Below are 24,814 nucleotides of genomic sequence, written 5' to 3' on the forward strand. Positions count from 1 at the left end.
AAGTCAATTCCTAGAGAGAAATCCACAACTGCTGTGAGCAAAGGCTGTGTTGTTATCACCAGTAGATTTCTAAACCAGACTACTATGCCCAAATCCAGTGGTTGTGTCTCTCAGTGCAGGAGAGAGTTCCATAGCAACCTAACTATTTACAGGAAGGCTAACATACAGGTTTTGCCTTGGCTGGCATCTGGGAAGTTGGATTTTAGGAAGGTTCCCTTCATTCCTGCAGCTAGAAAGACTGGGTCATTGTACATAAACTGTTTAGACAGATAACTGAAATTTTGCTGAACACCTATTTCCTTCTGGGAGTCTACTCTTTGGGTATATGCGAGGTAAAGAATGATAATTTTCCATGAGAATCCTAGGCACTTCTCATAGGTTAGCACAGGTAATTGCTGGAGGACTTAAGTACATCCTGTGGATGGATTTAGGACTCTTGATGCCTTGTTGCTTCCTGACTTTTCCCCATGCACTCTTTCTCTTTGCTGCCTTTGCTTGATGTCCCAACTATATCTGTATGTCAATATTTCTCAGTTCTCGTGATAAATCATCAGATGTGGGACTGGTCTTGAGGACTTCCGACCCTCTTTTTTTTTTGCCTACTTGCTTTAAGTCATCAGTCATATGACCCTACCTACCTAGACTTACTCCGTTGACATTCACTGGAACCTGAAGGTGGACATCACACCAGTAAAACCAAAACTATGGGACACTTTGACAAAGAATAAAGACATACTACCCAATACTTCCAGGGGTAATTCATTCACTTGACTTATTAAAAAAATTTTAATGCTGTGTCTTCCCTGATGTCTCTCTCTCCCCCCCTCGCCTCTCTCTTTCTGTCGCTCCCTCTCTTCCTCCCACCTCTCCCTCCCCTCTCCTCTCCTCCGTGATGGGCTTTCAGTACCTGTCTCTAGTCATCATACTTTTTAGGTGAAAAAATGGAAGCTTAGGATTACTGAATTGCACCATTTACAAAGATGAAACCTGAATGCAAATTTTTAAAGACTGTGTCTCATACAGTTAGAGGAACTGTTAGCATTTATGAACCCTATGATACCCTAACGATAAAGAAAAGCATGACTTACTGTTTGTCTTATTACAGCCATCCTATGGTGAGTTTGGGCCTCATTTGTATGTTCTGTGCTCCTATTAACTTTGATGACTGTCCCAGTTTGGGCAATTGAGTCTGTGGTTGATGAGCAGTTGTAAGGAGTGGAGTTCAGAGAGTTTGTGTGACTTGCTTACGGCCACATGGCACAATTGTGTGGACTGGGGTTTGAACTCTTATCTGCTTGCTAGAAAAGGCCATGCTCTTCACTGCCACAGCCCCTGGCCCCTTGGCATGTTCTTGACTCCACTCTTCTGCTAAGAGCAGTTCTTGCCTAAAATACCAAATTCTGTGTGCAGAAATGCACCATGCCACAGACTGAGTGCAGTGGGACTCACTGGGATAGTGGTGATTGGACTGTGCCAGGGGTTTAGTAGCAAACTTCTCCCTCTTCCTCACTCCCTCTCTCCATCTCTGTTCCTTATCTCCTCTCTCTCTGTCTCTCTGTCTCTGTATGTCTGTCTCTCTCTCCCATATTTCCTTCCATTCTCATACCAGAGAAGAACCAACTGAACTACCCGCTTTGGTGGTCAAGTATCTGGAAAAAGAAAGCTGCACAGTTTTCACTAACATTCGCAAATTATTTATGGATTTTATGCGTGTATTTGGGGCCCATCTATGGGCCTGAATGTGGATGCCAGGAAGCTTCTGGCTCTGTGGGTGTAAGGGCGGGCATCTCATCTAGCACAGAGGCTTTCCAGCCTTATAGTATACAAGCCCTGTTGCCCCCTCAGCATTAATAAACCCGATTTCTTTCAAGTGGAAGGAAAGAGAGAGAAAGAGACCCTGTAGAAAACTTGGAAACCAAAATAGATTACTGCACACACACAAAAAAAAGCAAAAGGAAGAAAGCCACGACTGTCAATTCCTTTATTAGTTTTTTCTTTTATTTTTAGACCCATTTGCATGAAAGCAAGAGACTCTCATGCCACCCTGTCTTTATGAGCATGACAGAGAGGGAATGAGAGGACAAAGTCTCACAACAAAGGGGGAGGGCTTTCTTAAGCCACAGTTCTGCAATGGTGAGGAGCCCAGCTAACATGCCATTAGGCTAAGAGATGCACTGGAAAATGTTCTATTTAGGGAGAAGGATTTCTTCCTGTGTTCTTGGTGGAGGAGCAGGAGGGACACTGAAAGTGACAGTGGCCATTTGTATTCTCCCCAAGAGCAGAAGTCATGGTCTTCAGTTGTTACAGCCCGTGCTGGCTTTAGGTTTGAGAATAGAAATCGAGCAGTTTGGCCTTTTATTTTTGACACTGGTGTTTATTATTATTCTCTTCAAGTAGTTGTACAAAAGGGTTTCAATTCAGCATGTCAATTTATTAATACAGTGCAACTTGATCACTGTCACCCCTTTCTTCATCCCTCCCCCATTTTTCCCACTCCCTCAATTTTCCTACTTCCATTTTCACATATATACTTTAAATATTGCAATAAAACCAATGTGAAGCCCTAATATAGGTAAATATGGGGGAACTGTCAGAAACAACTCCTTTTTTTTTTTGGTTGGTCCTGGGGCTTGAGCTCTGGGCCTGGGTGCTCTCCATCAGCTCTTCAGCTCAAGGCTAGTACTGTACCTCTTGAGCCACTGTACTACTTCCAGTTTTCTGGGGATTAATTGGAGATAAGAGTCTCAAAGACTCTCCTACCTGGGCTAGCTTTGAACCATGATCCTCAGATCTCAGCCTCCTGAGTAGCTAGGATGACAGGCATGAGCCAGCGGCGCCCAGCTGCTCCCTGTTTCTAAGGAGCGCTTGCTTTCTTCTAGGCCTGGTAGGAATTGCACTTGTGAGGTAGGAGCTAAGACAGTGTTTGTCCTTCTTCATTGGAGCCTGGGAAAGGCTGGTGTTCTTTATCATATGGAAGGTGTTTTGCTGTTTCCTCTTTTCCTTCAGCCATGATATTTTTGAAAATTGACAGCCCTGTAGTGATCCAGGGTGATGAGAGAGAGAAACTGACATTTCAAAGTTTCAGAGCATGTTTTCCAAGCCTTCCTTGAGTTACTAATGGGAATAATAATGCCATATTGAACACTTATCTCCAAGATGCCTGGGTAAACAGCTCATAAATCTTCCTGGCACTGAGACTGATAGCAAGGCCCATCCCAGAACTCCTTGCCCCAGTCTTCCTTCCTCTGTGCTTATGTGGCATCCTGGATTCTTACGTGTGTGTGTGTGTGTGTGTGTGTATGTGTGTGTGTGTGTGTTTAGGGCATTAAAGGAGGTGTCAGGGTCTCCTGCAAGCTGTGTGTGTGTGTGTTTAGGGTATTAAAGGAGGTGTCAGGGTCTCCTGCAAGCTCTTCTCTAGCCTCTTTTGTCCTTAATCTTGTCCTTACTCTTGGAAGATGGACAATGTTGGATAGGAAAGGAGGAGAGAGATGATGGTATGGGTGATGTTGGCAGATGACATGGCACTTCCTGCATTTCAAATAGAGGAAAAGACTTAGAAGCAGTTGGATTGGTATGTGTGCTTTTTGTTGTTGTTATTGTTTATTCTGGTCCTGTGTATTGTCACTGAGCTTTTTTGCTGTAAGTTAGCTAGCAAGCATTCTACCATTTGAGCCATAGCTCTACTTTCTGCTTTTTAGTGGTTAATTGGAGATAAGAGTATCATGGACTTTCCTATGTGGGCTGGCCTCAAACCTCAGTCCTCTGATCTCAGCCTCATGAGAAGCTAGTATTACAGGCATGAGCCCCCTGCACTCGGCTTGTTGTTGTTTTGTAATATGTGATATTCTTATACTAGTTTAAAACCTGATTTCTAGGAAGTGAGATATTTTATCACAATGTTTCTTGTCTCTAAAGCAGGATGCCAAAGGTTGGGAAACGATAAACAAGTTATGTACATCACTGTTCAGGAGGCTGTGAAGGCCAAAGTTGATATCACAGTAGATGAAGGCTTACTATGCCTAAACACAGTGGTAAGGTAAGATAGCTTGCTTGAGACAGAAGGGGAACCTTTTAATCAGGAACTCACTCCTGGGATAACAGTATTCATTCATTTGGTTGGATGTGCGGTGCTAGTTACTGTGACAAGGTCCTACCAGTTAATATTGCTAAAATGGTAATTAACTGTCAGTATGAGTTTTGGAGGGTATTTGGAGACATCATAGCAGATGTCTCTCATGCCCCCAACATCCCGCCCTCCCGGCAGGCTCCCTAAGGGTCTTTCCAGTCGTGCCTTTTCATTTCTTATGCTTCTAATCCTAGGATGTCTGCAGACATTGTATGTCCTCTTATACAGAGAGCCAATAGCAGTGGCTTAGGAGTTGATGTCTAGGTATCTGAACCTCACTCCTGCTGCTGATTTCACATGAAACCTTAGCTACTTTGCACAGCTGGGCATCACAGAAGATACGACAGATGATAGCTGAGCTTATAATTTTACCTACTCAGGAGGCTGAAATCTGAGGATTGTGGTTCAAAGTCAGCCTGGGCTGGAAAGTCCATGAGACTTCATTTTAAATTAAGCACCAGAAATCTAAAAATGGAACTGTGGCTCAAGTGGAAGAGCATCAGCCTTGAGTGAAAAAGCTAAGGAACAGAGCCTAGGCCCTGTGTTCAAGCCTCAAGTACCAGCACAAAGAAACAGAAAAGAAGATAGATAATATAAAACCTGTCCATTAAGGCTGTGTTGAATGAGTGTACATTTCCTGTACTGAGGGAGCACGTAGTAGGAAATTACAGGTCAGATAATTACGTATTGCCTTTCTCCTTCCATACAAACATCTTACCTAGAAAGATGGTGATAGCAGCAGCAGTGGCATTAGTAGAAGTGCTGATATCATAGTTGAGATAGTAATTAATGCTGGTACCTATGAGTTAGCATCCTCAAAAATGCATAAGGATTTTTGGGTAATAATCTGTGCCAATTAGCAGCACTTTTCCTATAGAAACTTGTCCAGAAATGACCTATAACTTAATGATAAGGTCTTGGTAGCCTTCAGATGTTGTTGTAGATGAAATTTTACATTACACTGCCACATTGTCCCCTAGGTGTTTAATTGATTCATGGAAGGCCTGAAGGTGGTGGCAGCCCCTTTCAATGCACAGCATCTGAACTGTGTGTCTGTGTGTGTGTAGGGGGGGCGTAGAGGGAGCTTGAACTCAAAGCCTGGGTGCTATCTCTGAGCTCTTTTACTCAAGGCATGCATTCTGCCACTTGAGCGTTAGTTGTCTTCTGGGTTTTTCATAGTCAATTGGAGATAAGAGTTTTATTGACCTTCCTGCCTGGGCTGGCTTTGAACCATAATCTTCAGGTTGAGTATGTAGGATTACAGGAGTGAGCCACCAAGCATCCAGCTTAACTGTTCTTATTTTAATGGGCTATCACATTTACTTCTAGAAAGTGGATTCTTTTTCTCATTTAAAGATCTTGTCATTATTACTCCTACAAATTATAAAACAAGGCGCCACTCCTTTATTTTGTCGTAAGGAAATTTTGTTTGTGATACATAAAAAGAAAACCTTACAGTTTTTGGCAGGACTTATATGGCGTTCACCTTGAAAGGACTTGTGCCTGTGGGTATTTTAAAGCAAAAGAAAAGCAGTATTGAAAGTTCTGAAGTTATCTAAATAAATATTCTGGATATGTATTATTCCACAAACAAAATCTAAAACAGCTTTTGGAAATGCCTGTCAGTTCTATCTTACATTATGGTGAATTTGGGACATTAGCCTGTTAGATTAGTAGATGTTCAGTATGTGTGTGGAGTTTTTCCATCTTGTGACAAGAAGGATAAACTTAAACTTTGGTCAACTTCCAGAGAGGCATAACTTGCTCCTTCATCATGCCTTTAAAGCTAAGAAGATAGATGGAAATCTCCAAGTGCTATGAATTATAAGTATTTTTGTTGATTTACAAATACCTAGAGGAAAAGTACTATATTAATTTTCTTTACTGAATAAGTATTTATTGACATTTGAAGCAATTGAATATAGTGTTCTGGAAAATTTAAAGGGAAAAGACTGTTTGAAACCTACTGTGGGCTGGGTGCCAGTGACTTGCACCTATAATTTTAGCTACTCAGGAGTTGAAGATCTGAGAATGGAGGTTTGAAGCCACCCCAAACAGAAAATTCCATGAGATGCTCACTCCAATTAACCACCAAAAGCAGGAAATAGGGCTGTGGTTCAGGTGGTAGAACACCAACCTTAAGTAAAAGAGCCAAGCAAGCACCTGTGGCCCTGACTGAGTTCAGTTCCCAGTACTGGCACATACACACACAAAACAATTAAGATTGTGTCTGTGTATGACCCAGTTGGAGCCAGTTTCAGTCCACACATATTACCACTGGGCTACTGAGTTCCATGTGCTTGCCAGGTACAATTTCAGGTGCTGTGGCAGCTGTACTGGACATGGCCAAGAACCAGCCTGTCACTCAGGAAGTTGAGCTATGGCTCAAATATGGAGTGCTAGCCTTGAGCAAAAGAAACTCTGGGACAGCACCCAGGCCCTAAGTTCAAGCCCTGGACCCACACCAAAAAAATTTAAAAAATAAAAATAAATTATTGCTGGGTGCTGGTGATTCATGACTGTATTACATGCTTGTATTCAGGAGGCTGAGATATAAGGATCATAGTTAAAGCCAGCCCGGGCAGGAAATTCTGTGCGACTCTTATCTCTGATTAACCACCACGAAACCAGAAGTCATTGCAGAAAAAATGTTGCATCTTTACCATGAAGACTTTTGTTTAGGAAGGAAGAGGAGCAATGCCTGATGAGTGGGCTTAGCTTTTGCAATAAAAGATATCACCACTGGAGATTAAGGTCATCTCCTATCCCGTCTTTACTGAGATCCTTCCATCTCTGAAACTTGCCTCTGTAGAGATTTGGTGGAGTTAACCAGTAAATCAGAGATTTCAAAGAGCTACCCTAGCTCCTGAGCTCCTGTTCAGGACTGGGCAGAACATACTGTTTCAGTTGAGAGCAAAGTGTGTGATTCGGTTTACTGTGAAAGAAGTGAACACCTTATCACAGGAGCTCACACTGTAGGCAGGTAGCAATATCACAATCAAATAACCATATGGAGAGTTTCAAATTGGAATGATGGTATAGGAAGGGGGAGGGGTCTTTGTTATGGAAGGAGACTTCCTTGAGCATGTGAGAGCTGAGTTGAATGAGACCTGAAGGGCTGTGTTAAGGTGAAAAAAGAGATTCTGAAAGGAGCAATATACAAGGAAACCTCTGCAGGAGTTGAGGTATTTGGTCCCTCAAGCCTCTCTCCATGGTCTGTCTTTGGAAGGTCTGGATATTTTATAGCATTTCATGTCCTATGGCAGAATCCATCCTTTCCCAGGTAACCTCTCCGAGTTATCAGAATTCCAAGAGCTGTGTTTGTGGAAATCTAAGTAAATTCTTCAAAAGACAAGTGTCTATTGGCAATGGGTAGGGCAATTTGGAGAGAAATATATTGTAGATGCTTTTATATTCTAATTAAATAGATTTGGGTCCAAACCTTAGTGTTCCTGTGCTTTATTAAATAAATGCAGTAGTAGAACTCTAGAGCATCTGTCTCTTAGTAAGGACCTTTTAGAATTGCAAGTCCACATTCCCTCCCCTTCTCAGCTCTCCATGGGCTATGGTGCCCTGCTGATGATACCTTGAGCATGTGGGCCACTTGAAGAATTCCTCATTTCCTAATGATTCTGAGTTTTATAATTTAAAAGCATGTTTTTGCTACCTACAGGATTAAAAAGTAGGAATAATAAAGAGGCTGTCAGACTAGGCCTCTAGGCAATTTATTGCTGCCTGCGGCTCCTAGCAAGTTGCATTTTAAACAGTCCTGCCATCTCTCCACTTCTTTTAAAAAAATCTTTCAGCACCCTGCCCTGGTGCTGGTGACTTAATTCAGCATGTCTCCAAATATCTACTCCTTATATGCACGGAAGTAGTACACAAATTGGACTAAATAGCATTTCCTTCCTTGCATGACAGCTTCAATATTTTTTTTCCTTTTTAAGTGGCTTTGACAAGAGTCAGGGCCAAATTATTAAATCACCAGGTGACCCTTTCTGTTCATCAGCGGCTAATGAACTTGGAAAATTGAGATCTCATCTGGCAGACAAACTCATTTTGTTTGACAAAGGGCCCAAAAGTATTTTGTAAACAAGAACTAATTGTTATTATTATTTTTTCTTTTTTTTCCCAATGGGTCCTGTGATCAGTGTGCATGGCTTTTACAGTTTGTTTGTTTGTTTTTAACTTGTCAGATGTTTATGGTACTTGGTTATATTTGGTGTTTAAGTTGTTAGCCTGGTGTAGTTGTCATGTTTCAGTTCCTGAGAAATAACTATATAAGGGATTAGAAAGGGCTAGATACAGCAACAGACTGGCTTGAGCTTCAGATTCAGATTGACTGATTATAGGTTGGGCCCCTTATCTACTTGACACCAGATGGTTATGGGATTTTAGGTTTTTTGTTTGTTTCCCCAATATTTGCAAAAATGCAACGAGAGATCTTTCTGGTAGGACCCCTGTCTAAACAGGGTACTTTTTATATATTGCCTAAAGGTAACTTTTTTTTATAAATTTAATTTAATTTTTTTTATTGTGAAAATACTGTACAGAGGGGTTACAATTACATGGGCAAGATAATGAGTACATTTCTTATCAAGCATTGTAGCCTCCTCCTTTGTTTCCCCTTCCAATCCCTTCGCCTAAAGGTAACTTTATACAATATTTTCAAATACTCTTGTTGATTAAATAAATTTTTAATAGTGTGGAATTTTTCACACATGATAACTCAGCTGGCTCTCAGAAACTCACATTTTGGAGCTGGAGGATAGCTCAAGTAGTAGAATACCTGCCCTAGTGAGCTTGAGGTTCTGCGTTGAAACCACAGTTCCACCAAAAGAAAGAAAAAAAAGAAGTCAGATTGTGGATAATTTTGTATTTCAGATTTTGGGATTCTGAATGGTTACTCTGCACTTGCCTAATGACTTTACAAGTTGTTTAACATCTGTTGACCTTTACTTTTTCCTCTTCCTTTCATAGAAGAAACAACTCTTCATGTGCCTTCTCTGCATCTCAGCCTTTTTTCCTTTTGTTTATAAACTGGCTTCATTCTGCCTTCTAGTAAGTCTGAAGCCTCAGTTCTATCTTTGCTCTTGTTCTGAAAAGAGAACCAATATATGTGTGTGTATACACATATATATATATATATGTGTATATACATATATACACATATATATGTGTATGCACACATATATCATTTGATGGCATAGCTATACATTCTGCATGTATAGTACATATTATGTATAGTGTCAGTCTTTCTGTATACACCTTATTTACAGTGTATATTACCAACAATCAATATTTTTGTGTATTATGTGATAGTATTTACATGTAAATAAAAGGAATATGTATATTGTAGCATAAAGATTCATTTTATATTTATTACTAGCACCTATGTCCTAAGACAGAAGGACAGATTTCTTTGAAGCTAAGTTCATTTCCAACAGATTATTTCCTAAATTTCATTTCCTAAATTTCCAAGAGATTATTTAATTTTGCTTTGGAATACCTGAACTCCTAGATACTATTTAAAATGTAAATCAGGGCATTGGAAATCTGCCTTTAATTTTTGCTCCTTCAGATCAAAGGAAGAATTTTATAGTTCTTCGGTTGGCTGCCAGGGGTTTTTGGAGTATAAGCAGATCATAAGTGGAAATGGACATTCTGCAGTCACCTTGTGTGGTTTACATCCCATGGTCCTATCACTTAATGGATAAGCAATTTTATGCAAATTGTTTGGGTTCTTTATCTTGCACATGGGGACAGTACCATCTGATTTTCATGGGTAGATTTCAGTAAGACTATGTATACATGTAAAACTGATAAAATACAGTGTTGGCTCAAAGATACTATTACTTAAGTAGTGTTAATGTTTTATTCGTTGGCAGTTAAGCATTTATTGTGATTGAGAAACAAAAAAATTGAAAGAGTGAGTGAGTGAGAAGGCAAGGGATCACATCATGGGCCTCTGAATCAGTGGTCCCTGGAGTTGGAGGCAAAATTGTTGTGAATCCCTCATGCCTAGAAGGGGAGAACAGGGAGAAGCAAGTGAGGGATTGTCTTGTAATTCATTATCAGTTGGTTTTATCAACCCCATAGTTTCCTTTTCGATAACTTTCCTTCCTTAATGATCCATTGATGAACAACTGTAGTCTATTCTACCACCCCTGCTTGTCCATGGCCTCCAGGAGAATCCAGGATCAAAATCAATAATCCCCAGTAGATCTGGAGCTATTTCTCAGGCACAGATGTGGAGATGAGGCAGTGGCACTAATTTTGTCTTTGTCTTCTCCATCATGTCCAGGGTCCCCAGCCAGGCAGCAAGCACTGCTTCTCACAGAAACAGTGGATATTTGCTTGATTTAAATGATCAGATTATAAAGCAAAATCAAACAAGACCTTTCTTCTTGAGTAAATGTAGTGAATATCTCTTCTTCCTTTCATGGAAGAAACAACTCTTCATGTGCTTTCTCTGCATCTCAGCCTTCTTTCCTTTTGTTTATAAGCAGGCTTCACTCTGTCTTCTAGTAAATCTGAAGCCTCAGTTCCATCATTGCTCTTGTTCTGAAAAGAGATCCAATGAGCTGAAATAAATTTTGTGAAGCACAATGATTGGAGGTCTAGAAAACAGGCATTTGGTCCCACAGAGGATCTCGAGGGAATCACTTCACTTTTTGGAAACTTAGTCTTTTCACTTGTAAATTATATTTTTTGAAAATTAAGTCAGGCCAAAGCATTTACTGTGTTGATATGCTGAGATTTGGAAATTGTTCAGAAAATATAATATCAATTAATAGAGTACCTTACAAAACAAATAAACAATTCATTGTTTTTGTAGTTATTAATCTATTTTATGAAACTGTCACCTGTCATTGCTGCAATGTCACTGATTTTGCTTAATCAAGGAATAACTACCATGTTGCAAATTTCAGCTTTTCTCAAAGTCTTTAAGTCAATGGTTGTTAATGTAGTCTCCAGGTTGTATGATTGTCACCACTAATTTCAGAATATTTTCTTCACCCCAAAGAAATCCCATTATCATCAGTAATCACTGTCTAGCTACCTCTTCTCCCAGGTCTTGAAACCCAGTTCTGTCCTCGTAGATTTGGGATAGGAGACTGTTGAAGCAACTCTAATTTTGAATGCTTCAGGTCATGCATGTACAGGCCCTTAAATTAAAAAAAAATATGAATTGGCTTGATGATGAAGATGGGATGGAAGTAGCAGCAGGAAAAGTCAAGAACTCAGGTTTCAGATACCATTCTTTCCTTGGCTTTGTGGGTAGCTGTACATCAGGAAATTCTCTGACAGAGCCTCAGTTTCCCTATATTTGGCATTAGATTGGAGAAATGTCTGTTCCCATATTAACTTTCAGACATGAGCACAGTGGTCTGCAGTCAGTGTTGTGTTAATTTTTTTCCAGCATGTGCTGACTCTATGTTGCTTCCTCTTATCCTCACAGCTGGCACTGTTTCCTTTTTTTTGGTTTCAATGTTCTGTATGAGTGTGGAAAGAGATAAATTGTGTGTGTATGTGTATGTGGCATGAAAGTGTCATGTTTCTCCACAGCTATCCCATGAGAACTAGTGAGATAATTTACAGAAATTGATTAGCCCAGAGTCTGGCATATTTGAAGTAGTGGATGTGAATTCTTTTGTTAGGTGAATGATGGGTCATCCTAAACAGGCCCCTGACATTTGTTCAGGTGAAATTTGTTCAGTGACTTGTCTCAAATGTTCCCAGTTGGACACGTCCTTGATCCTTGGAGCGAGTCTCTCATAGCTGCTTTCTTTTTCTTTTTTCCTTTGCTGACCCCTGGAACACATCCATGTAAACTTTTAGATTTGGAAAACAAATGCTATAAGAGGAGCAATTTACTTTATCCTGCTTCATCAAGTGGTCTAGGAAATGATAAAAAAAAAAAAGTCCAAGTGAAGACAAATTTATTGGCTACCATAACTACCAGGCTATTGATTCTCAAAGCCAGACAGCAAGCTTGTGAATTGTGTGATAAAAATGGAGACCATTTAGCTTGCTTTCTAAGATGAGGACGGCATTGTGTGTTATCACAGCTATTGGGATCCCCTGACAGCCCCACAACTAATGAACTAGCACTTATTAAGAAAGCTGCTTACTACAGGCCACATCTGTCTGATGTGCTGTGTGAATGAGGTATATCTGAACCATTTATTTTTATAGAAGCCTATGAGCTTGAAGTTTAATCTCTAATATTGAAGGTGACAGCTGAAAGTTCTCACAGGAGAGAATGAGATGGCTCTAAGCCATCCAGAGTTCCTATGGCACTGCAGAGGATACATTGAGGAGAGGATAAACATGCTATGGTTTGGACATTGGCGATCAGTGTATGGAGTCCCCAGATGCTACAGCCTGGGGAGGATAAATGTCCAACTAGGCCACAGAACAAGCATTTTCGAACCTTCTAGCCCCATGGCCTTTCTTTTATATCCTTTAGAAATTTGAAAGGGATCAGAAACCTTTCAAGCCATCTGGTCTACACTCCAGATGCTTTGAGTAGTCTTGCTACTCTTTGACCGGTATCTCTTTCTGCGTCAGAATGGAATGCATCTCCCTGACTGTCTCCTACTGGAGAAGCAAGCCACAAAAGGTCACATGTTGTATCATTCCACTTCTGTGAAAATTCATATGACTTTCACCCTAGTTTAATAAACACAAGCACACACACACACACAACACACACACACACATCTGGCTGGGCTCGGTGGCTAATTCTTACAATCTAGCTAGTCAGGAAGCTGAGATTTGTCATTAACTAATGACAGATTGGCAAGAAGGTCTATAAAACTCATGTCTGGGGCTGGGAAGGTGGCTCAGTGGTAGAGTGCTTGCCTTGCATGTATGAGGCCCTGGGTTTGATTCCTCAGCACCACTTAAGCAGAAAAAGCTGGAAGTGGTGCTGTGGCTCAAGTGGTAGAGCTCTAGCCTTGAGCTGGAGGGCTGAGGGACAGCGCCCAGGCCCAGAGTTCAGGCCCTACGACTGACAAAAAACAAAAGCAAAAAAACAAAACAAAAAAAAAACAAAACAACTCATGTCTAATTAACCACCCAAAAGCTGGAAATGGAATTGTGACTCAAGGAGTAAAGCACTAGCCTTGAGAAATAGACAACAAAACAAACCGCCACCACCACCATCAACAACAACCAAACTAAGAGATTGCACCGAAGCCCTGAGTTCAGGAGATATTTTTTCCTTTAATCTAAGACAAGTAATGGTTCTATCCAAATGGGGAATTCCTTTGTGTTTGTCTTTTCTTTATGGGTTTGGTGAAGTTGCTATGTCTTCTCCTTTTATCACAGCTCCTGACCAGGACTGGGTCACAGGTCAGCCCCACATCAGACCTTCCTTGAACGTACCTGAACTAGTCCTCATTCATCTTCTGCGGTTATTGATCCCATTCCATACTACAGCATGCCCACCTATAGACAGATTGGTATTAAAGGGAATGTCCCAAAGCAATGGTATGGCCTATACCAGACAGTCTCTGGGCCCGCACCCTTTCTTGAACCTAATCTAGCTCTCACACTGCTGTTGGCTTTTCTTTGAGGCCATTTTTCCTGCTCAGGTCTTCAGTAGTTATTCTGCAGCCTTAGAATCAAGCTCCATTACTTCACTTCATAGCCAAGAGCCAAGACCCATCAGGTTTCACCCATCAACATTGTTATCTGAAGGTCTCCTGCAGCTTCTGTCAGGAAGCTATAGTCAGCTTCTATCCTCAGTTCTGACCATGCCCTAGTAGTGTTTAGTTTGTTTGTTTTTGTAAGGTAAATTAAATAGGTTTAATTAGGTAGCCTATGAAGAGAATACCACATGGTATTTAGGCAGGAAAAAAGTATTTACCAAACTGAAGCCCTGCCATGCATGGTGGAGAGCACATGGCCCATCTCTGGGCCAGGACTTATCTAGGCCAGTGATGTGAAGAGGTGTGGTGTGGCCAGGAAGGGGGAAAGGATCCGGATGTGACCTCTGACTCTGGGACCCTCCCCTGGTCCTATGGGAGGTGTGACTGTGGGCATCCCAGGATGCGATTTTAGAGGAGGGGGTGGTGACTGCTTCCAGGTATGCCAGTTACCTAAGTAACACAGGTACTGGGCGGTGACTTATGGAGGACAGGGCCCACATGGCCCAGGGCAGACCTTACAGTTTTAATCTGTGATTTTTCTGTTTCCTTTCTTGTATTAGGCAAGCTCACCTTTGATACTTTCCCTTAACAACTGTATTTCCCTTGACCCTGACTTTTGTGTGTACCTGTCTTTCATTCTTTTCCTAAAAGCCCTGAAGGGCAGGATCTATCAAGGACATGTATCCATTTTTGTGCCCCCAATTCTGGACCAGCATTGAAATAAAAACACTTGGAGGTCATGTTATCCAGTTGTGAACCAGCATGAATGACCAAGTGTAAAGAAATCACCTAGAAATAGCTGGTTTCTTTATATCATTTGCCACCAGAGATATTTACATAAAAGCTCCATAGACCCTGAAACTCAGATACACAATAGACTCTACAAGTCAGACATAGGTAGACCTTCTACAATCAGGAAAGCCAAAGTGGCAATTTTTTTGTGGCAATTGCCCTTGTTAAAAGCTTGTAAGTGTTTGCTTAAGCAGAATGAAAATGTGAGGCGTGCCTGCCTAAATTATCCCTTTCCAGATGGAAATTAAAGAGATGAAGACCAAAACACTCCATCAGAGGACTTGGTGGGTAGCCTTGTGAATGTGGTGAAGGACTGATTTAACATTCAGAAGAAAAACTTTTATAAAAATCAACCTTTCTGGAGCTGACCCTAAGAAAAGTGTATAGCCTCCGGAAGGATCCATTTGTATTAAAGATCTGTGGGGCAATACATTGTTGAAAAAGCCTAACATGGGAATTCAACATTTTTAATTACTTCTGCATTCTCCCTCCAACCTTTTGCTCCTCTACTTGTGTTACCTCAGCGAGATATCTGTGATAAAAGTAATATTTGTACCACCTGCCTCCCAATAGGTCTGTTAAACCAGAGTCGCAGCCTCATAAAACAAAATCCACATTGTGTAGGGTAATGTAAAGGAAAGAAATTAGGGAACCTGGTTGGGGTGCTGATCAATGTGCTTACTTTCCCAGGGCAATTGGACAGCTATGAGAAAGGTAGATCTTAGGAATTTGCAGGTCTGCTGGGTACATGCTCTGGTGAAACATCCTTGGAGTCCAGTAATGACAAAAGTTCTTCCTGAGGACTTCTTGCTTTAGGTCTAGGTTTCTTAGCCTCAGCACTGTTATCATTTTGGGCTGAACTGTTCTTCCTTGTATTGTTGCCCTGTGCCATGTAAGATGTCTATCAGCCCCTCTCTTCTACCCGTCAAGTTCGAGTAGCACTTCATCTTGCCAGTCTTGATCATCAAAAATACCTCCAAACATAGCTCAGTATTCTCTAGAGGAAGGGAATTCACCCTGATTGAGAGTATCATGTAAACGAGGAGTCAGTGAGGCGGAAGTCTAGTAGGTAGAAGAGGTCAGGAAGAAGGCAAGGGTGTGTGACACTCCGTAGTCTCCTTCATCCATGTGGGGCTCCTAGGTTGGAATGTAGAGATAGCGTAGCAGGGTCAGGTATTGGAGGTCTTTGTTACCATGTAAAGGAATGCCTGTTGATTTGCAGTCTTGGTTATTCCAGGGCACCTGTTACCAGTTGGGTGACTTGAGTCATTTAGCCTCTTTGAACCTCTGTGGCCTCTGCACATTCAGTCTCACAGGTGGATATTGCACAAATTAAGGCCATGTGAAAGTGTCAGTCACTTCCTGGGTTACTTGGTGTTTGTTTTTGGTTTCCTTAGCACTGTCACATCTAGTAAATCTTGTTTTCTCTACTTGTACTGGTACTCTTTATCCAGACAGTATTACTGTGGTGCCTCCTGGGTCCTCTGCCACAAATCCATTCTCCAGCCTATAGTTAGTCTTCCATCCCTCAATAGTATATGTGAAAACTTAGGAAATATTTCAGTTGGCCACAGTACAGATGATAAGCACTAAAAATATGTCCTTTTTCAAATGAGCTGTGTGTCAGGCTAAGACACACTTCAAGGCTGAGATTGAGAAAAAAGAATAAAATAACCCATAGATCATGATTTATATTGATTGCATGTTAATATTTTGTACATACCATGTGATTTAAATGATGAACAATAGTTTTTATTTCTATTATCTTTAAATAGCTATACAAAGGGGTTTCACTTCAATGTGACAGTTTGTGAGTATAGTGCATCTTGATGTGTTTGTGGCTATGGAAAAGAGCTTTGTAAAAGTGATCTGTTTCTTATCCAAGGAAACACATTGGTTCTTCATGAGTTAAAAAAATATTTAAATAAGTTTTTTACTGTGAAACTACTGTACAGAGGTATTACAGTTACATGAGCAAGGTAAGGAGTACATTTCCTATCAAGCATTGTTGAGATGCAGTTTGTTCCCAGTATCTTCAGGGAATCCATTCCAGGGGTGGATATTTAAAATATATTTGGACAGTACAGAACCCATACTCTTGCGTAGCTATGACATATGTATATATACATTCATATATATACATATATACAACCATATATACATATTTACATATGCTCATACATATATATATAATACATGCATACATAGTTATGATAAAGTATAATTTATAAAACATCACAGCAAAATATTACTAGCAATAGCGTAACAGTTAAAACCATATAATAAAAATTACATGAATGTGTTCTTTCTCAATGTCACCACATCTTATGGTACTAATCTCATCCTTCTTATGATGATAATGTGATGATATGGTTGTTTGATGAAAGGTTGAACTGAGAGGGATGAGGTGAGCATTGTGACTTAGGAATTTATGTAAGGGTTACTTGAACATAACATTACAATCTTTGGCAGTTGGACTGAGAGCTGAGTTACCTAAGTGACTAATGGATGAGTAACATGTACCACATGGATACAAAAGTGACTGACAACACATCTTGGGCCAGATAGAGTGGGATCCGATCTCATAAGATTTCAGCATGCCACTCAGAATGGTGGAAAGCTTATTAAACTTAGGAATTTTTGGAGGCATTTTCCATTTAATGTTTTCAGATGTCTACAGGAAGGACAAGTGTCCTCTACTGTATAATCTTTGTCATAAGGCAATCTGTTTTTAAAGAACAAGTATGGTCTGTTTATAAAGAACAGGGACATGTAGAATCCTGGCTGGGCTCAGCGGAGATTGTAATTCCCTTCTTCTGATATAAGAGCATACTTTCCATTTTAGTAGTCCCCTTTACCAGGGTAAGTAGCCTGGAGGATCAGGAGCAAAGCACATCTTTTTGTTGTTGTTGTTAAAGTTTCTTTTCTACTTGCATCTAATTTGTGAGTACCAAAGCCATTGCAAGGTTATGAGCAGCTAAAATTCTACAAATTCATTTTAATCCAAATACTTCAACATCTCACATAGTTCTAATTTCATCATATTTTACATTTCATTTGACCTTTCTAGATCCTTGTAGCCACATTTGATATTGCAATGGTCCTTTGCCTCATACTTATAAGACTCCAAGCTTTTGAGTGACTTGCTAAGCTCCTACAACTAGAATAGGGATGACTGGCATTTGACCCAGGTCTCTTGATTCCCAGTGCTTTGAAAAATACTGCGAAGCCCATATGAAATGCAGATTGTGCTTTGCAGTTTGCTTTTCATGTGGCAGAGACAAGATGGACAAAACTCACATGACAGGCAATGTGTCTCATCTGCAGAGTTGAGTGAAGAGGTTGAAGGGAGACAGTGTTGGAGTACCTGACGTGCCCACTGCCCTTGATCTCTGACATCACAGCAGTTCAGAGACCGTGGCATGTTTAGTTGCAGCCAGAGAATTGTACTTCTCATTGAGATCAAGACAACTGGAGATAACAGGAATGGACTCTCACAGCCTTTACAAGAAAGTGAACTCCGGGTTCTCAATGTTTATTTTAAGCATATCCTATGTGTTTTTTACTCTTTGGGTTCTCTGATCAGTGTGTCTGTGTGTGTGTGTGTGTGTGTGTGTGTGTGTGTGTGTGCACGCTTGTACGGTGTATGCATGTGCTAGTACTAAGACTTGAACTCAGGGACTGAGCACAGCACTATCCCACTGAGCTCTTTTTTTTTTTTAATTGTGAAGGTGATGTACAGAGGGGTAACAGTCTCACAGGTAAGGTAATGAATACATTTCTTTTGGAGCAGTGTTCCCCCTCTCTTGTTTTCTTATGTTTTCCCTCTGCCCCCAATTCCCTTCCCATCCTCCAAGTTATAAAGTTCATTTCCAACATATTGTTTAGTGAGTATTACTGTTGTATTGGTTTGCCCTTGGTCACACCCTTTCTGTGATTCCCCATCACTTCCCCAAGTCAAATAAATTTATATATAAGACACAGGGTACTGAAATTAGGATCATGAATAAACCCAAGGAGGAAAAAAAACAAAAGACAAAAGAAATAACTGCAAACAGAAAACAAAACAAAACAAAAAGGAAAGCAAAGGAAAAAAAGAACACAAAACAAGCACACCAAAGAAAAGCCTCTTAAATTAGTGCACTACTATTTAGCCACAGCTCCACTTCTGGCTTTTTGGTGGTTAACTAGAGGTAAGCATCTCACAAACTTTTTTCCCTTGTCTGGCTTTGAAGCAGAATCCTAAGATCTCAGCCTCCCGAATAACTAGGATTGAAGGCATGAACCACCAGCTGGCACCTGGTTCCCAAGATCAATTTTTAATTAGGGACTCCAGATCCAAGTGGGCAGCCAAGGACCATCTGCATGAGGGAGATGCTCTGGGGCCTGATGTACAGGGATGTTTGTGTGGCTGGAGACTTAGTGAGAGGTGTCAGACACTTAAGGTTTCTTTCCCCAAGAAGCAGAGAATGGAGAGACAGTTACCAAAAATGAACATTTCTAGTAACATCAGTGCAGTGACAGTGACAGTGTCTGTGTCAGGGCCAGAACATTGCTATGGGGACCTCCTTGAGGTACTAAGCAGATTATGTGTATCATGTTGCAGATGTTAGGCAGCCAAGGCTGGCTTTGTTTTGAAATTACGTCTTGAAACAAACTTTTTGACTACAGAGGTACCTGAGGGCACACTCTTTCATTGATTTGTCCAACAGATACTGGTGGAATGCTATCTGGGTACCTGGGTGTACATTGACTTTAATGCTGACAGGGTTTTTTGCCCAAGTGAGATTAAGATCTAGTGACACAGCAGCAAGTTAGCAACTAATCAATCAAATAATTGCCTAATTTCAGAATTTGACGAGTACTGTGAAGGAAACAAACACAGCATGGTGATAGATGATGTTGGGGAGGAGCTTATTAGGAATAGGATTATCCATGAAGAGTTCTCTGAGCTGACACGTTCAAAGCTGATGAATGTCCAGGATGAGCAGATGTAGTCATGTAAAGATCAGGAACTGGGACAACATTTTGCAAGAAAAGACAGAGGTGACATGGTATGAATGACAGGACCCAACCTGTTCCAGTTAAAATCAGCAGCTCTAATGTGCTGACTCTTCAGGGTTTTTTAAATTTATTTTTTATTTTTATTTTTTGGTTATGGGGCTTGAACTCTAGGCCTGGGTGCTGTCCTTGAGTTCTTCAGCTCAAGGCAAGCGCTCTACCACTTGAGCCACAGTGCCACTTCTGGTTTTCTGGTGGTTAATTGGAGATAAGAGTCTCACGAACTTTCCTACCCAGGCTGGCTTTGAACCTTAACTCCCAGAATAACAGACCTGAGCCATCAGCGGTCAACTTCCTTCAGATTTTTTTTTAATTCCATAGATTTTTTTTTGGCCAGTTGTGGGGCCTGAACTCTGGGCCTGGGTGCTGTTCCTCAGTTCTTCAGCTCAAGGCTAGCACTCTACCACTTGAGCCACAGCGCCACTTCCAGCTTTTTCTGCTTATGTGGTGCTGAGGAATCAAACCCTGGGCCTCATTCATATGAGGCAAGCACTCTACCACTGAGCCACCTTTCCCGCCCAATTCCATAGATTTCTATTTCCTCTTCATATGTTTCTAGACAACCCGTATATAATGAATACACACAATGTAATTTCTAACAACCAGAGTGGTAATGAAAAGCTAGCCTCTGGCTGGGCACTGATGGTTTATGCTTATAATCCTAGCTACTCAGAACCATGGTTCTGAGACCACCTGGGCAGAAAAGTCTGTGAGACTTATCTCTAGTTAACCAACAAAAAGCTGGAAGTGGAGCTGTGGCTCTATTGGTAGCATGATAGCTTTGAGCAAGCTCTTGTCCCTGAATTCATGTCCCAAGACTAATGTGTGTGCATATGTGTGCATGCGCATATTCACTCAGTCCCCCACCCCCACCCCAAACACTTAGAGCACAAGGCATTTGAAAAGTGGATTACTGACTAGGTTCTTTAAAATGTAACCAGACAAGCCTGGAGGGTATGTTTCCAGTTAGATGCTGCAGAGATTGACTCATTATACCTACACATGTAAATTATATACTTCATGCTCTGTGCTGGGGTATTTTGAATTGTGAACAATATAACCAGACATAGTAATTTAAGCTTTTCTCTCCAAATTTATTATTTAGTTATTTAATCTTTAAATATTTATGCAGGAGGGTTTCAATTCCATGTGTTGGTTTATTGACTCATTTATGATCAATATCAATGATGATTGAAGATTTTAAGTAGTTTTTAAGCAGTGCATGATTTTTGTGTAAATTTTAGGACCATATATTTATATATAGTACAGTTGCTCATATCCTAGACCTAGTAGTACCTTTCAACATGTAAGCCTTTCTTCATGTATATACACATGTAGCTATTGTCCTTATATAAAAAGATTATTACTTTAAACAGAAGAAGTCTTGGTTGGGCTTATACATTTGGACTTTGAATCCTCCTTTTATGGCCTAACATATGAGATTTTTTTCCTGCTCATATATTTATTGTTTGTAAATGTGAATTTCCTAAGTGGAGACAGATAGAAGAGGGTGGAGTACATGTTTAGGAGGAGAAACTATCCTGACCATGGGACTGCATTGGAGTTAAGGAAGGGGTATTTAGCCATGACTATGACACTTGAAGGAACAGAGCTGGTTTTTCTACTTCATGCCTCAGCATTTGCACCTGTTTGGGATATAATGTCCATCCCATTTCTATCGCCTCTTTTCCTGTGCTGATTTCCATGTTGACTTACTTCTGATGTAAATTGAGATATTTTTCCCCCTTAAATTTGTTTTTACTGCACAGAGCTGTCATTTAAAAGTTAAATCCATGAAGGAATATTTTTCACCTGCTGGGTTTAATTCCTCATGCCAGCATCATTATAAAAGACAAGCTATCCTAGACTCTGTTTTAAAACCTTGTTCAAAGCATATCATTTTGAAATTAACTTCTGTAGGTAAGGAGAGAAAAGGAGGAAAATAAGTTTTCTACAGTTTTTTAAAAATGTTTTAGCAATGTTGATGCAGTTGAGTTCATTTCCCATTGTCCTATTTTCCCCAAAGTCTAAAGTCATTTCTAGTATCAGTTTGGCTTATAGTTGAATAAAACCAATCAAGCTGGATGCAACAGCTAGATTGGAACCTAGCTCTCTTAAAAACCATAGCACAGTCCTTTCCTCTTTCTCGCTCTTCTCCTAAGAGACTCTAGCATCTTCCTTGCCTAACTCTCATAATCTATTAGCTGTGTTCTGCGTGTGTGTGTGTGTGTGTGTGTGTGTATGTGTATGTGTGTGTGTGTGTGTGTGATGTGTGTATGCTGAGTTTGTGTGCTGTATTTGTTTCCCGAATGAAATACTTTCAGCATGAAATACTTTCCTAGGGGAGAGTGTTCTCAAGTCAACGTTCTGTGTTCGAAAGGCTTGCTTTTTCAGTGTAACTTTCTAGTCTACCCTCTCCAGCCCTGAGTTCTTTCATCTGTTTCATAAGGCCATTTAGAACATCCGTCCAAATGGTTGCAGAAGAAAGCCCAGCACTGACAGTTGAGATTGGCTCCATTAGTTGTTTATTGCTGATAACTTGCGGAGCACAAACTCCTGAAGCTGGAGAGGTTGCCTCTGGTCAGACTCTTGAGTTCATTCATTCCTTTAACAGACAGTTAATGCAGGTGATAAGGAGTATGCTAAGTCAGGAAGTGTGAGCATCAGAAAGGGTAGGGGGCTCAATTAATGGTAAGGAATGGAGTCAGATCATGGAGCCACACCATTACAAGGAGCATAAAAGCTATGATGGAGACAGTTATATACCATGGCAATATGGAGGGGGGCATCCAAATTAGCTGTTCCATGCATGCCTATTATTTGGACATCTGTTACACCTGTCTGCACAGGGCATCCTTCTCTGTCAGGGGAGTAGAACTCCCATCTGTGATCATGTGACATCCATCTTAGGGAGCAAGTAGAGAAGAGATCTTGTGATCTGTTGGCTCTTTAACCTCTTGTTTAAGTCATATGATTTCCTGGTCAAATAGTCAGGTGAAAGCTTATGGGCTCTGTACTTCATTTGTATCAAGCTTCTCTCTTTTTTTAACATGTCCTGGCATCGTGGCCAGTCTTGTTCCTGGCCTAAGGATCATCCCTCACCAGGCTGAGGTTATCTGTTTGTTCTTGTCCATTCTCTGTACACTGTTGTTGTTTGATGCTTTTTTGAATTCACCTCTTCTTTCATCATATTAAAGGTAGAGCTATGAATGTAGTCCTTACTGGGCTGTAAGTTCTCTTCTGCAACTTAGGTCTATGAAGGTAGATGTTATGGCCTGACCAAGTTCCTTTTCTTTGTGTGTACTCTTCATTGTAGCTCAGGTATTGTTCAGGGTCGCCTGAAATGTATCAGCAACTTTATCTGTCTTCTACAATGGGTCCGTGTAAATCTCAGTTGTCATGTACTTGTTTCCTGCAGAAGTTTTTGTATGGTCTCTGATTAAGCCGTGCTCCTTGAAGTCAACCACTGTTCCCATTTTGAATATGCATCACCTCTTTAGTGCTTGATAGATAATAGATGGTAACTAAATTCTCCTTTAATTGTGTTAGTCATATGGGTATGAAAGAGAGCAAGTTTCCTCAGACTTCATTATTTCCTCAACTGTCTTGGTTTTGATAGACTGCAAGATGGGCAGCATTTTTTGGTCATATCTTATACTAAAATGTAGATGAGGTCTGTTTTCAGCATCTATACATTGTGCTTATTTTGCTGTTTTCATTTGTTTACTGTGTGAAGGACTGAGCCCTCACTCTTTGCTCTTTGTTTCAGAAAGTACTATGAGGGAGGCTGAGGATTTCATGCTCCGGACAGAGACACGACACTGGGAATAGGGATTGCTACTTCTGAGAGGATGCTGGCAATCTGCAGAGGGAGACGGAAATTCCTGGCTGCCTCTTTGACTCTGCTGTGCATCCCAGCCATCACCTGGATATATTTGTTTGCTGGGAGCTTCGAAGGTAAGGGTGGGAATCAAGGAAGGAAGGAAGGGATTGTCAAAGTGTCTCAGAATGAGAGCCTCAAGAATGAGCCTCAAAGCCATCTGGATCACCCAGGTTCATTGGGTAGAGCACTGGAATATTGAAGCCTTATCATGGGAAATGACTTCTTGCATAGGTTGTTGGAAGCCATCAGCTATCTGAGGAGAAAATGAAAAGAGCAAAATAAGGTGCACCTTGATGTGATGGTGGGTTGGTGAGTTTGGAAACATCTAAAACATCTTTTAGTATGTGAAGGAAGGGGAGAAGGTTGAGCCTTGGAGTTAATGATGGAACCAGATGTTTCTGCCATTGATTCATCTGCTCATTCTTATTTTCATACATTTGACTATTTTGTTGATTTGACTTCCCTACCAAACCTAGTGTTGAGATAGCAGCCAATTGGAACGTGTGCTATGTGAAGATAGGTAGGTAGGTAGACAGACAGACAGATAGATTAATGAATGATCTCTCTGAATGGTGATGTGTGCTGAGATATAGGAAGCAGGATGTTGGGGGAGAGTTTTGTGGGGGCTATCAGGCTTTTGCTGGGGGTGATAGATGCTGAGTTCTGATGAGTAGCACAGGGATGGAATAGAAAAACTGCCCTCCCCAAACAAGTAAGCACAAATGATAATCCCTACCACTTCCAAGAAGTAAGTAGAAAAGACAAGATTCATCATTTCTTCAGCCAGTGGTTTCAAATACGGGGAATTGTTTTGTGTGTCAAAGATGGTTTCCCTACTTTCAGGATGGGGAAGAATGGCAGTGTGAGAATGCTTATTTTCTTTTTATTTATCCCCACACTTGAGTTAAGAAAAAAATTCTCATGAAAAAATGGCTTTAGGAAGTCACTACTGTGTTTTTATTTTTTATGAATAAATTTTATTGCCAGCTCAAGGCTACTTTTTAATTAGGACCGCCACTTTACTTACCAAGATTTGCTTTGAGACAGAATGTAAACAAGGTAGAGCTCAGTTCCTGAACCCTAGTCCAGTACTGGGGCCCAGTACTATAACCTGCCTCTCAGCTATACCCCTGGGCCATTCAGAACTTACATCTTAAGTAGCTATGTGCCTTGGCAGTAGGTGGCTAATTTCAGAAGAGCAATTAAAAGAAGGAAGGTGAACTGATGCTGATCCTGAAGGGATGTAAGGAAATGTGCTCTCTGACAAGGAGAGCCTTTATCCAAGAGGACAGT

General features: G+C 40.7%; 1 protein-coding gene across 1 annotated transcript in view; it reads left to right on the plus strand.

Annotated features, from left to right (window-relative positions):
- Positions 1–24,814, plus strand: part of Large (like-glycosyltransferase) — a 458,307-nt gene that overhangs the window by 105,852 nt on the left and 327,641 nt on the right. The window contains exon 2 of the mRNA XM_013024905.1: positions 23,408–23,595. Within this exon, the coding sequence (XP_012880359.1) occupies positions 23,490–23,595 (106 nt within the window). The 5' untranslated portion in view covers positions 23,408–23,489. The remainder of the gene's footprint in view (positions 1–23,407; positions 23,596–24,814) is intronic.

The sequence above is a fragment of the Dipodomys ordii genome, unplaced genomic scaffold (assembly GCF_000151885.1).
Source record: "Dipodomys ordii isolate 6190 unplaced genomic scaffold, Dord_2.0 Scaffold79, whole genome shotgun sequence".
In the NCBI taxonomy this organism is placed as follows: domain Eukaryota; kingdom Metazoa; phylum Chordata; class Mammalia; order Rodentia; family Heteromyidae; genus Dipodomys; species Dipodomys ordii.